We start from the raw sequence: 13,382 nt of genomic DNA, 5'->3' as shown, positions 1-13,382 counted from the left end.
ACGCACTGTCTAATAAAATACATTACATTATAAGAGACGTATAAATATTTGGAATACTAATACTGACTTGTTAGTATGTTCGCGTGACTCACACTGATGTGCCACGTCACTAAGCACCAAAAGCTCATTTTCTTTTAAAAAAAACGCCGGCAAATCCAACTTCTCATGCATCTCGGTACAGCACCCGTTGCGTTTCACTTACCAGACCAACTCTGTATTGACCATGACGCCAAACTATCACAGGAAACGTTGAACGAATCATCGATAACGACGGCTGAAGTTCGCTGATAAAAAAAAACCTTATTTGATCCTTGCTTGTCTTAAAAGCATTGATATAGTTACCTTCACTATTTGTTAAACACATTAATAAAGATGTTATTTCAGCGTGAAATACCTGCTGAAATAGCACCACGTTAACTCCCTCGGCTGGCCGCTGACAGCCTCTCCAGGCAGGAGTCAGCCGCAGTGCTGTCCGTCCCTCTGCTGCTCACTCCGGAGGAGGAATGGTAGACTAGCCGGTTAGCTCTTCGGCCATCAGCTGTAGGATTCACGTTATTTGGCTTTCGGTTGTTCTGTTCAAATAATGAATTTATTACCGACCAATCCTCACGGGAATGGGCTCCTTTATGCTGGATTCAACCAGGATAATGGTAAGAGGTGGCGCTGTCGTTTGTGTGTTTTTCCAAATGGAAGTTGGCAGCGTCGTTGATGCTAAGCTAACGTTGCTAAACCGATGTCTTCCCAGAGCATGAATAACCTTATACAACATTAGCTTTATGTTTTAATGCTTGTAGTAGTCTAGTCGATAATGCAGCTGTGTGGCAGTCACTCCAGGAAACGGCAACAGTACCTGGAAGCACCAAATGTTAAGCTAACGTTAGCTTTAGCTGCTCGACTACGTTAGCTAAAGCTAACGTTAGCTTTTGTGTTTCAGCCAAACGTTAGCCACATGCTATTGGAGCAACATGACAATGGTTATCAAGTTAGACATTAGCGTCACAGTTCGGGTACTCAGATAACAGTGTATAGGCAGTCACTGGTGTAAACAGGTGAAACTAACACCAGCGCTGCTGCTCCTTACGTTAGCTAGGTGCTAACGGTACCGTTAGCTAGCTAGATGAAAGCATGCTAGGCTAAGTTTGACAGGTATTAGCGCGTTATTGAGCTAATATCATGTCTGTCACAGTATGTTCTTAAATTGCCAGTTTTCAGAAGTAAATATTATTTACAATTTCAAGTCAATTTTATTTTCTCCCACCCACACACATTTCCACAGGGCGTAGATTTAAAGAATTCGTCTTGAATTGGTTTAACTTAAAATACATTTAATTCCTGGTCGGTTTCAAACTAACGTAGCGCTGTTGTTTGTCACGTTGATGTGACCAGGGACCTCATAAGGTCGTTAGCAGGGTCTCTCAACATCCCTGACGTCACATGTCAACATACGGTGTGCCAGTTTTACAAGAATTCCATGAGAGGCCAATCATTTCCAAAGGGTGTGTCAGCTGTGTATCTGTGAAGGCTGCTCTTTAATGCTGTAGTGCTATTCTCATGACACCTGTTAAAGTTTAATCCTTGTTTCAATAGTATATGAAACTCAAAATGCCCTTTGTTATTAATGTGACTGAAAATGAGTCAAATGTTTCACATTTTGTTTATCATTTTGGAAATTCTATTTGAATAAATGATATTTTTGAAAGCTAACCTCACCTTTTAATTGCCAAATAATAACATACACTCTTACCAGCGGTCAAAACAATGCCATTTACTGCTTTTTATATAGAAATAAAATGTATATTATGCATAATTGAGTTCGGCATTTTGGCCCGGCCCTCCAAAATATTTTCAGTTGCTCATTTGGCCCCCTGGGAAAAATAATTGCCCACCCCTGTGTTAAACGATGGAATCTTTAGTCTGTGATAGACTTCTGATAGCTGTCACCTCTGCATGTCTCCCCAGGATGCTTTGCCTGTGGAATGGAGAACGGCTTCCGTGTGTACAACACAGATCCTCTCAAGGAGAAGGAGAAACAAGGTAACAAGCTTTGTGGACATTAATGTTAAAAATTGGTTGAAAGTATTTTTTTTTTTTTCCGCTGGTGGTCCCTCGTTTTTAAGTTAATTGAGCAGTCTGCCAAGTTGCAACATATTGATGCTTAAAGCATTGTTATTGTTATAAAAGGTACACAAATGGAATTGTGTGACTCTGCAGATTTTCTGGGATCACACTTCCATACATGGAAGACTAGTTAAACAATGCGGCTGATGGTTCATGACCAGGGGCAAGCAATATTAGTAAATCATAAACATGCTTTTGTGATTACATTGATTGCAAGCAATTTAGGATGTTGTTTCACTTAATTCTTAACTGACAGGCAGAATTGCCTAAATCAATAGAAATGACCTGGATAAAACTCCAGTTTCATGAGTACACACTGTAAGTAGCCCTCAACAATTGGTTCAGTTTTTACCAATAAAAAAATGCTTAAAAGATGAATCACTTATCACAATAGTTGCTGAATAATTTTCTGTCGATAAACTTTGCGCGTTCTTTTTCTTATTGTGGGTACTTTTGCTGGATACCTGGAGCTATATGACATTACCAACCATAGTTACCATGATCTTAACAGAAAACAGCAGGCCAGACAGGCACTTGAGATTTTGGGTTACTAGTTTTAATTCATTTAAAATGTACTTTTAACTATTAGGCAGTGTAGAGTTCAGGGTTTATGTCAAGCTAACCTTGCCACGTATTCAGTGGTTTTCCAAGAAAAAACCCCCAAAGATGCAGCAAACTTCAGCAAAAAGCTGTCTGATCCATGTCAGACGGAGCTATAATATAATTCTGCTGCACACAGAAACCAAGCATTGGGACAGAATTGAAACTTCTTAAACATGTCGGGATATAAGAGGAACCCCCCCCCCCCCCCCCCCACCACACACACACACACAGGAAGATGTGAATCAGCACATGACCTGCTGGACGGTTACTGTTCTAACTCAAATCATTGAACTGACCATGGACTTTTTTTTACTGTGCTTATCCAGTTCTTGCGTCAGTCTTTACAGCTTGTAGCAGCTCTATTTCCTGCTGATGTTATGGTGTGCTGGTACATGCAGGAAGGGAGAGGATTTTTATTTTTATTTTTGTCACTGCGGTCTGTTGTTTGTAGGGGGGGTGGGGGGCATAGCCATCAGAGTTGAGTAAGCAGTGGTGATAAACAACAGTGGGCTGGCTTTTTTTTCTTACTGTAATGGCTTGTTGTTATTAATGTTCACTACCAATGACGCTGATTTTCAGAGTTCCTGGAGGGCGGGGTCGGTCACGTGGAGATGCTGTTTAGGTGTAACTATTTAGCACTAGTGGGAGGAGGAAAGAAGCCAAAGTACCCAACCAACAAAGGTATGTTTTGTCTACAGAAGTTAGCAATGTTTTTTTATTTTTTTAATCAACCATCAGTAGTGTCTATACTGGTCATTTGTTCCAGGGTATCTGCAGATCGTGTAAAGTTCTAAAGTGTCTCTTTCCTCCAGTGGGAAGTGATGTTTAGTTAAAAAAAAAAATGGTATGTGATTACTAGCTGGCAGGAGACATCACGCACCTACAGGCTTAATATGAGATTGTTGGGACAGTAGATTGTGCCGCAGGATTCATGCACCATCACACCTGTAGCAAACACTGTCATTACTGCTAGCTACAGTAGCTTTAAAGCTCATAGCGGGCAGCAGATAATTAGCAATGCCTTAAATGAACTTCGAGGCTCTGTACACCCACACCGGCACCTCTAAACACCGGTTTCTGTGTTTAGAGGTTTTGAGTAAATTAATAACTTTCATTGGGTAATCCATCCATCTATTTCCTGCTTCCTATCCAGGTCCAGGCTTCATTAATTTAATTATATCATTAGTATTTATTGTTCTACGCTTCCAGCAAGTGCTGACACAATGTGATACAATGACACATATTTATAGGTCATACACTCTTACTGATTTAGTTGGTAAGTATCATACTTTGTTCAGTATGATACTGATCAATTAAATATGCCCAGTACCAATTTAGGGATATTTTAGTAATATATGTTTCTTTTGTTACTCTAGTGATGATCTGGGATGATCTGAAGAAGAAGACAGTTATTGAGATTGAGTTCTCAACAGAAGTCAAAGCAGTGAAGCTTCGGCGTGACAGGTAAAAAAAAATTATTTCATAATTTTTGACAGTTGCAAAAAAAGTGTTGTGTAATAATGCATGAGTAGGTGGGTGGGAGGTTCCTTGGTGTTTATCTTCTGTGTCAGCAGGCATCCAAAACTCTTACCAATATGGCTCAAACTGCCTCACAGTGTGTTGTTTCTCCTTTGTTTTCAGGATTGTGGTGGTCCTGGACTCGATGATTAAAGTCTTCACCTTTACCCACAACCCCCATCAGCTGCATGTCTTTGAGACGTGCTATAACCCCAAAGGTCAGTCTACTGTTCTGCTCTATACACGCACTTACCCTCTTGAACCACGCAGACTCTTTAGCCGGTTCAGCAAACGTACGCGCTGCATGATGTAGCATCTTTAAAACCGGCATTGATCAAACGATTATGAGGCCAGTTTCAATACCAGTTCCCCGAAAGTGATACCCATACCATTAGATAACCACCCTCCCTTCCCCTTGTTCTCCTCAGGTCTGTGCGTGCTGTGTCCCAACAGCAACAACTCCCTGTTGGCATTCCCCGGGACTCATTCTGGCCATGTGCAGATAGTGGACCTGGCCAACACAGAGAAGCCCCCGGTCGATATCCCCGCCCACGAGGGGGCGCTGTGCTGCATCGCTCTCAATCTGCAGGGCACGAGAATAGCTACTGCGTCAGAGAAAGTGAGCAAGGCCCGCGAGGGAACGGAATAGTTTTACAGTCGGTGTGACTTTCTTTTCTATTGTCTCTGCCTCATGACTAATCCGTGTTGTGTTTCCACAGGGGACTCTCATTAGAATTTTCGACACATCCGCGGGTCAGCTCATACAGGAGCTAAGACGAGGCTCTCAGGCAGCTAACATTTATTGGTGAGCATCGTGCAGTAACACTGTTCACATCTTTACCTAACAGCTTTGCAATTGCATCCACCTCTTCTGCTTAACAACAAAAACAGTGCCCTAGTTAAACCTTAATCGATTGACCCCTTGAATTGTTAAGTTATACACCGTAGCAATGCTACTTACTCTGCATGATTAAATTCATGACATTTTTTGTTGTTGTTTACCAAATTGGTATGCTCTGAATGGGTTATTGGTACATGACGGAGCTCATGAAAGTCCATCTGCCCTTTCTTTTTCAGCATTAATTTCAACCAGGACGCATCCCTCATCTGCGTGTCCAGTGACCACGGCACAGTGCACATCTTTGCTGCAGAGGACCCAAAAAGGAACAAACAGTCGAGGTTAGTGTCAACTCAAGTTTTTCTATTAAGTGATCTAAGTCAGATCTGTCTTCTTCATGATAATGAGTCTTAGTCTTGTTACCCTGTGTCCTGATTGATTGTGTGTCCTTCTCTCTCTCTGCAGTTTGGCGTCAGCCAGCTTTCTTCCCAAATACTTCAGCTCCAAGTGGAGCTTCTCCAAGTTCCAGGTCCCCTCGGGCTCGCCCTGTGTGTGCGCCTTTGGGACGGAGCCCAATGCTGTCATCGGTGAGTTCAATTTGGAGTTCGCAGCTTTTCAGAATACAACACTCTCAAACCTGTGTAGCACTTGTTGCAGTCAGCGCGGTGCGGAAAGTCCCTGTGAACAACTGGTTGTTCATGCCAGTTGTGGTCAAATGAGGCCCCGGTGTTGCAAATTTTTTTATGTTTTAATCTTGATCTTGAACCCTAAAAGCAGCAATTGTGCAGTATGGCCCTCTGCACCACGCAGAGTTATGTCCTGCGAGTAGCACAACATAACTCAACTTTTAGTGATCAGTCAGAGAGTGACTCATGGCGTTTGGTGGTCAACTTAAACAGGGTCGATGCAGGTCATGAAATATATTGTCAGTTCTAACAGTAAATATAATATTGTTCTCACCATAGAGCTGTGAGAACTGGGATCACGGTGACATCCCTAAAAAGAAGCGAGATGGAGCAAGAAATGCAATCCTGCAGGTTGCAAACAAACCTTCGAGTAGATCAACATATTCAGATGAGAAAACACGGAGACGAAGTGACATTATTAGCCAATTTGACATATTGACTCTTTTTTTTTTTTTTTTTTTTTTTTTTTTGGGCCCTAAACAGCCAGTAGCGAGTGACGGGTCCTTCACAATGTCTTTTTTCGCTCGTCACAAAAGCTCTGGTAGCTGTTTCAAGGAGCAGATAATTGAATGTTTATCGCTCTGATCAAAAAAAACATGTTTGACTTGCAACAGCCGGTACAGCTGTGGTAAACTCACTCATGCTTGTCAACATTTTTGTGGGTAAAGATAAGTAGCTTCTTAGCCCAGCAGACTAAGCTCTGACTAGTCAAATGTTTCTCCAACCAGTGGAAAACAGCCATCAATGTGAACAACACAGCCTATGTGCCAACATCAACACTGTTCATATCCACCCAAAAACACGACTGATCTTATTTAACTGTTATCCATCTGTGCAGCAAGTGCTGCTTCATAACAATAAAATGAGACCATTGTTTCTGTGTCTGGCCTGTGTTTGCTGACTTGAGTGATTCCACTCTCCTTTCTCTCTTCCTCCACTCTGCAGCCATTTGTGCTGACGGCAGCTACTACAAGTTCCTGTTCAACCAGAAAGGGGAGTGTGCCAGGGATGTGTACGCCCAGTTCCTGGAGATGACCGATGACAAAATATGACCTTTGACCCATCTGGAGACTTGTCACAGCCTGTTTTTTTTTGTTTCTTTTTTTTTTTACTTTTTTCCCCAATTATTTTGGAGGAGAGGTCCCACGCTGCACTTCTCCTTATCTTGACAGACTCTGTAAAAGAGCATCAGATGACGGGAGGACAAAGAGGGAGAAACCGTCACAGCAAAGATGAGCGGATGGAAGCACTAACAGGGACGCAGACTTTTGTCTCTCACAGACTCCTGGGGATTTGTCTCTGAACAGGGGGACTGGGGTTGACTCCCAAACCAAACACTAGAGAAAAGAGGGAAACTTATTTTTTTGAATGAACATGCCGCTTTTTAAGACGTCTTCCGAGGAATTTACAGAGGATGGTTATTTTTAATCACATAGATGATTCTGATAGTTAGACGGATTGAAAATATTGAGATTTTTGTCGACTAACACCACCTAACCGAACTATAGGGAGTGCCTCGAGACTGTAGAGAATCTGTATGTGTGCACATATTATTGTTGTCATATATACATATGTGTGTTTGTGTATATACCAATGTACCACATTAGGTGTTCACAAAGCAGATTCAGAATGAGGAAACCGGTCTCTGATCCTGCATTGTGAAGCGTCACCTTAGTATTGCTAGATTTTCTTAGATTCACTGTATAAACACAACGCGCCCGACTGAACTTCTAATTCAATAGAACTGTACCGAATAGTAGCAGAAAAAAATTAACATGTATTTTTGTTTCCCTCGTCCTTTTTTTCTTTTCATACATTGTGCAATATGTTTTCCCTAATTGCTTTTTTGTTAAGAGCTTGTGAAAGTTGATTGTTTGTTTTTACCTAAACGACAAAGCTTAAAGAAATAGTTTAACTTATTGGCATGTTATCATTTACTTTCTTGCTGAGAGTTAGATGAGAGGATTGATACAGTTCTGTACGCTAAATGTGAAGTTGGTTGTGTTAGCTTAGCATAAAGAGTGGAAGCGGCTAGTCTGACCCTGTCTGTCTGTAAGCACCTCTTAAGCTTACTTATTGGCACAATATATCTTGTTTGGTAAATCCTGAAATGTAAAGTTGTAGTAATACACAGATTATATGGCAGTTTTATTTTATTTTTTGGTTGGCTGGGAGCAGTGACAACCAATTTCTTTTTTTTTTTGTACAAATAAATAAGAGATGCGTGTTAAATGGCCAGAGCCAGGCTAACCCAGGTTTCCAGTTTGTATGCTAAGATAACCCACTAGCTTTAATGTATTCCTGCAGACCATAGATTGATATTAATCTTCCCATGCAACTCTCTGCAAGAACACGAATGAGCTCATTTCCCAAAATGTTGGACTATTTCTTTAATAGATTGTGAAAGTGTTATCACATAAACGGTTTCCATCCTAAATCTTCAAACTCTATCTATTGGCTGACATTCAAAAGCACTGATCCAACTGTGAAAATCTGAATGTTTTTGAACTTCATGTTTAATGTTGATACATTATTAAATCAGAAGTCTCCTGATTGGTGATTGGTTGCTTCATATACTTGTTGGCCAGTGTGGCTCTCCAGTCACAGCGATATTGTACCTTTCTAATTGTTTAAATCCTGACGACACTTGTCCCAACTTGTGTCAGTGTATATCTCCTTAAACTGCTTCACTACGCCCCCTAACGGCATTGATAAAATCAACCAATGCTAATCAGGGACTCTGAAGTGCTTTGTTGAAGCCTGTGGCCATAAACAGGAGATCTGTTCAGTGTGGATCCACCACAATGGAACTGTGTTAATGTATAATGAAATATTCCTCTCTTTTTTTTTTTCATTTGTCACGTTGATTGACAGCATTGTTGGTGATTTGGTGCAAAAACACATTTTTATTTGTGTTGCTTTCTGCATCAGATTGTATAACTGCAGGCGTCGCTCTGTTGAACAAACGCAGCACTAGGCGGTTTCAGACCACAGTGATGATGCTGCACAAACTAAAAAAGCCAACTTGTGTCTGACGCACTCGGAATGATTGTAAAACATGCATTTAAATTTGTGAATAAAATGTAACATCTGCTTTTACAGTTAAACTTTATGGTCGGTCTTGTGCCTGTTATACTGTGGAAGACAAGTGTAGCCTCTCTGTTGTCATTCAGTATCGTACTCAAAGGGCCCCATAAACACATTTAGAGGGTCCTAAAGTCCAACTAATCTTAAATAGCTTTTTTTTTTTTGACTGCGACAGCAACATATCAGCTCTACAAAACCAATTGTTCTCATTTGAGAAGTAAAATCAGAAACCAAAAGGAAATGAAATTTGAAATGTATATTTTAAATTTTGGGGGTTTTAAGATGGGTCTTTTTTTCCTTTTTCTAAAAAAAAAAAAAAAATCATTCATTTAAAAAAAACAGGGACATTCATTTCAACAACAAAAAATACGACTGTGATTTTAGTTGGACTTTAAAGTAATTGCATATCGCAGCTGTTTCCAACAGGTTAGCAAGCTGATAGTATTTGTTTAGCACTTCTCCCACTGTGAGTTAATGAGTTACCTGGATGTAACTCCAGCTCAGCGTGTACATGTATAATTAGTTTCGCTGGAAATATTTGCCCCTTTTTTAAAAAGGAAGCCACGTTTTTAGTTTAGTTAAGTGGCACAAACAATCACTAACGTTGACTAGTTTCGGCAGTGTGGTCAAATTTAGCTTATTCTTGCCCTGCTGTCGGCTATTTATACATTTTCTATTTATACTCCAAATCTAGATTGTATTTACCCGGTAGGTAAAAAGCTGACCTCCAATTTTAGGAGCATGTGGCCAGTGAACCTTTTAACATGCAGGCAAGGCCCAAGGTTGACACTTTTCCCAAGGTTTGAAAAATACAGTGAGTTATATTTGGAGCAATATTAGCATTAATTTGATGTTGTGTTTGTGTTGACCTCATTAATGGGAAGTCAAGCATTCACTCTCCTTTTTTTAGCTCCACTTCTGGTCTCCTCCAACTCCTGAGGGAAATATCTGGCTCTTTAGCTGCTAAATGCTCCACTAAGTTCACCAACCAGCCTCCATCTGTTGCTTTTTCACTGAATACTTGTGAGCCGGAGAGCAAAAAACCTGAAAAAGGTATAGGGGAGCTGCAGGTTCAGGGGATTATTCTCGTTCGGCCCATCACTACGAGCGGACCCTTTACATCACCATATTATTTTCATAATCAATTGATGCATTGTTCATGTAAAAAAAGACTGTAACTTCTAATATTGTAGCTGCTTAAATATTTCATTTTACAAAAAAGTGAGGAAAATTTCAATTTGACTTTAATGGACATCTGATTTCAGACATGCAATTAACTGGATACACAAAGTAAAAATTAAACGTAACATTATGGCAGATATGGTATGACTACAGTAATAAAGTGGGGATCCTCCATTGGGAATGTGTGCTGGGGCCGGTATGAGATTGGTTCTGTCATCTGCTCAGAGTCAAGAGCATCATACAGTATGGAGACAGCCATAGGTGATAGTTACTTATTTTAGAAGAGGAATTAAAACTTGTTTTACATCTGAGCTTGTCTTGATGTGTGTTTTGGGATCCTGTCACTGCACTGCTGCTCCTCAGTGGTTACCTTCAATACATGCTGCTTCAGCTGAGCCTGAATGCACCTTACTATGTCGGCTTGACACTCTTTGCTTACCAGTGGTTTTTACACTACCCAAAGAAATCACATGGAAATGAAATATAAGACAAACCAAAAAAATAAGGCCATTGCAAAACACTATAGCTGTACTGGCAAAATCAATAAAACTTGAATTCCAAAGCTCACTGATGGGAATTGTATGCGAAAAGAACAGAAGCTGTTGTTGTGTTGTGAAATCTTATATATTGAAAAACTGGATTTTTAAGGAGACTGTCAAAACAAAAAAATATAAGAGAGTTGAATGTGAATGTTAGAGATTTTTTTAACCCAGGCGTTACACTTTGAGGCCAAACAAACCAGGTTTTTTTTTTTATCACACCAGAGAGCAGAAGTTTAAAACTGGTACATTTGAAGTATATTTTAAAATTAGTAATCATGCATATCATTAAATGAGCCAACAAGAGAAGTCTCATAACGACTGAGAAGATATAATAAGGGGTTGAGTTTAACGTCATACTCACGGAGATGGATGTATAAAATGTACACACCACATTATCGTACTCTTTTTAATCTTTATTCATTTCTGTGTTTTTGCTTGACAACATGTTGAGATAGAGGTCTATTTATAGACTAAAAGTCTTCATATTATGATACGAGTATGATCTTGACAAGAAAAGAGTCAGAATTAGCTAAATCCCTCTGAGCCTGGATCATAAGAAAGAAGATTAGAAAATCTGTATGATTCTAATCCCAAAAGAACCGTTTTGAAAAACTGCACTCTGAGTTTGGATCATTCTTTTCCCGGATGTTCAGTGTATTTGCTATTTTATTTCACAATGTCAATACCAGTGTTTGACCAGCAGATGGCGCCCCAACACAACCACACTACGCCCGGGGTCTGCCTCAGTATCTCCAGGGGTCCTTGATGGGGCTTCTTTTTCATACATCTATGGGCTGATGCAGGGAAACAGCAACAGTTTAATTACCATATATTGTTGGCTAGAAGCTAAAATACTTTATGAAACATTAGCAGGTGTCATTGTCCCTGCTGTAACCCGCCAGACAGTTACATTCAGTTTAATAACAAAATGTACCTTTTAGTTACTGCTAAAAAGGACTGTGTGAATATTGGAGGGTCTGTAATAATGAAAACTTCTGGGCTCAACCAAACTGTATAGATGTAACAGTCACAAACTGTGTCAAGTTAGTTGGAGTTAAGGTAATATACTGAAATAGCAGAAGTCGTGCAATTTGGCCTATTGTCATGTTATAATAACATAATAACATGACAATAGAAACCTGTGCAATACATTGCACATTGCACTGTGCAATAATGGTTAAAAAAGTTAAAAGTAGTTGAAATAGTTTTTTCTCTGTCTGTAAATATAGTATTTCAGTTATTGTTGTTTTTTCTACTGTTTTTTTTTATTGCTTATTTATAATACTTGTTTTTATTTATCATTTTTTATTTTATTATTATTATTTTTTTTTTTATTCTTAGCTTGTCTTCTGCTATGTCTCTTGTGTGCACTTTACTCTGCGCTGTTGTAAGTCTGCAAATTTCCCCGCTGCGGGACTAATAAAGGATTATCTTATCTTATCTTATCTTATCTTATCTTATCTTCTTATCCTTGCTGGCTGCACAGGAGTTTCAACAATTTAAGGCAAAATACACAAAACTTTTGAACACCCGTTGGGGCATTTCCAAACCAGTAGAAAGACAGATAATTCAACTGGACAACTAGAATAAATATATTCTTTACTTTGAAAGTCCCTGTCGGAAGTGGTACACACGGTGCCGTTCACTTGACGCAGCTGCTCCGTCGTGCTGTGCATCGCTCTCCCCTCAGTGACTCCACAGTGGATCCGTGTGTTGACCGCCACCACCTGCGGTTCTCTGTCTACAACAGGTGAGAACACTCCTCTCTTTACAAATGTATTTATTCTGGAAAAAAAACTGACTGATCCGACCTCAATTGAAACAAATAACCCGTATTATAGATGGAAATACTTTGTGTTTTTGGACTTTGCGTGGCCGCCGGGAGTCGGAACACCTTGATAGTTGAGACGAGGCTGAATGTACGATGGATGTGTCCCACAGACGAGATGGGAGAGACCGGCTGGATTTCACTGGTGATCCATAGTTATTACCAATTGATAAGGGGGAAACTACTTATTTTACTTCTAAGCTCCCTGTCGAAATGTAACTTTAATGTTTGATAACTTCTAACGAACCGTTCGAGTTTTATAGTAAATTCGGCATACAAGCAATACACCAAACTGAACCTTATTTAAGAATATTGCAACTTTTAGCAACTGTTACACACTTTTTTTTTTTTTTTTTTGGTGGAAGATTTGATGAACCAGTTCGTAACCATGAGTTGTTACTGAGGTGTTATCACAGAGTTGTGGATTTGATGTATGCCGAATTTACGACCAACAGTAATGGTTTCTTACAGGTCTTTAAACGTGTCATAACTGATGTGTACGTTTGCTGGCAAGAGGGGATGGGATTCAAATTGTCAGAGTTAAGAATGGGATTTGGTCTGAAATTTGTGATCCAAGAAATACTATGGAGTTTTTTTACCCAATAATGTATACCTTAAAATGCCTTCTTTAAGAAGTAAAATGTCAATGACAATAAATGAGATTCCTTATTAAATATTTTTTCCCTTAATTGATTATTATTATGAAACACAACGTGTGACTGTGGCATTTATCATGGGCTTTTCTTACACGTGTGACATCTGTCAATCAGGATTCCATGGAAAAGTCACCACTTTCACAGAAACCCCGTTTAACTACTGCTTTGTGCATTGACATTCAGGCTAACAAGCCCATTTTGGACTCCTTGTTTACATCCTGGCTCGTGGTAGCGAGGGGCTATGCAGTCGTTTACTGCCTGGCAAGGTGCCTGGCTAGTTTTAGATCATGTGTCAGTGCAAAGACATGCATTGCCATCTGCTGT

At 39.8% G+C, this 13,382-nt stretch overlaps 1 protein-coding gene across 1 annotated transcript; it reads left to right on the top strand.

The window, feature by feature from the left end:
• Window positions 1-233: 233 nt before the first annotated feature.
• Window positions 234-8,852, top strand: wdr45b (WD repeat domain 45B). The gene is made up of 10 exons (XM_054598750.1): window positions 234-650; window positions 1,960-2,034; window positions 3,301-3,402; window positions 4,098-4,185; window positions 4,363-4,457; window positions 4,668-4,858; window positions 4,959-5,044; window positions 5,317-5,418; window positions 5,543-5,664; window positions 6,709-8,852. Exons 1-10 carry the CDS (start codon window positions 584-586, stop codon window positions 6,813-6,815), a joined length of 1,035 nt encoding a protein of 344 aa, XP_054454725.1. The 5' UTR covers window positions 234-583; the 3' UTR covers window positions 6,816-8,852.
• Window positions 8,853-13,382: the final 4,530 nt, after the last annotated feature.

This window comes from Anoplopoma fimbria, chromosome 5 (genome assembly GCF_027596085.1).
Source record: "Anoplopoma fimbria isolate UVic2021 breed Golden Eagle Sablefish chromosome 5, Afim_UVic_2022, whole genome shotgun sequence".
Taxonomy (NCBI): Eukaryota; Metazoa; Chordata; class Actinopteri; order Perciformes; family Anoplopomatidae; genus Anoplopoma; species Anoplopoma fimbria.
This window is presented reverse-complemented; position numbering and strand designations above follow the sequence as displayed.

Bases quoted from the DNA above. Each gene is read 5' to 3' on its own strand.
- wdr45b (XM_054598750.1), top strand. From the start codon at position 584: ATGAATTTATTACCGACCAATCCTCACGGGAATGGGCTCCTTTATGCT. The intron at 5,045-5,316 runs GTGAGCATCGTG...TTTCTTTTTCAG, and splicing joins CAGGCAGCTAACATTTATTG to CATTAATTTCAACCAGGACG. The intron at 5,419-5,542 runs GTTAGTGTCAAC...CTCTCTCTGCAG, and splicing joins AAAAGGAACAAACAGTCGAG to TTTGGCGTCAGCCAGCTTTC.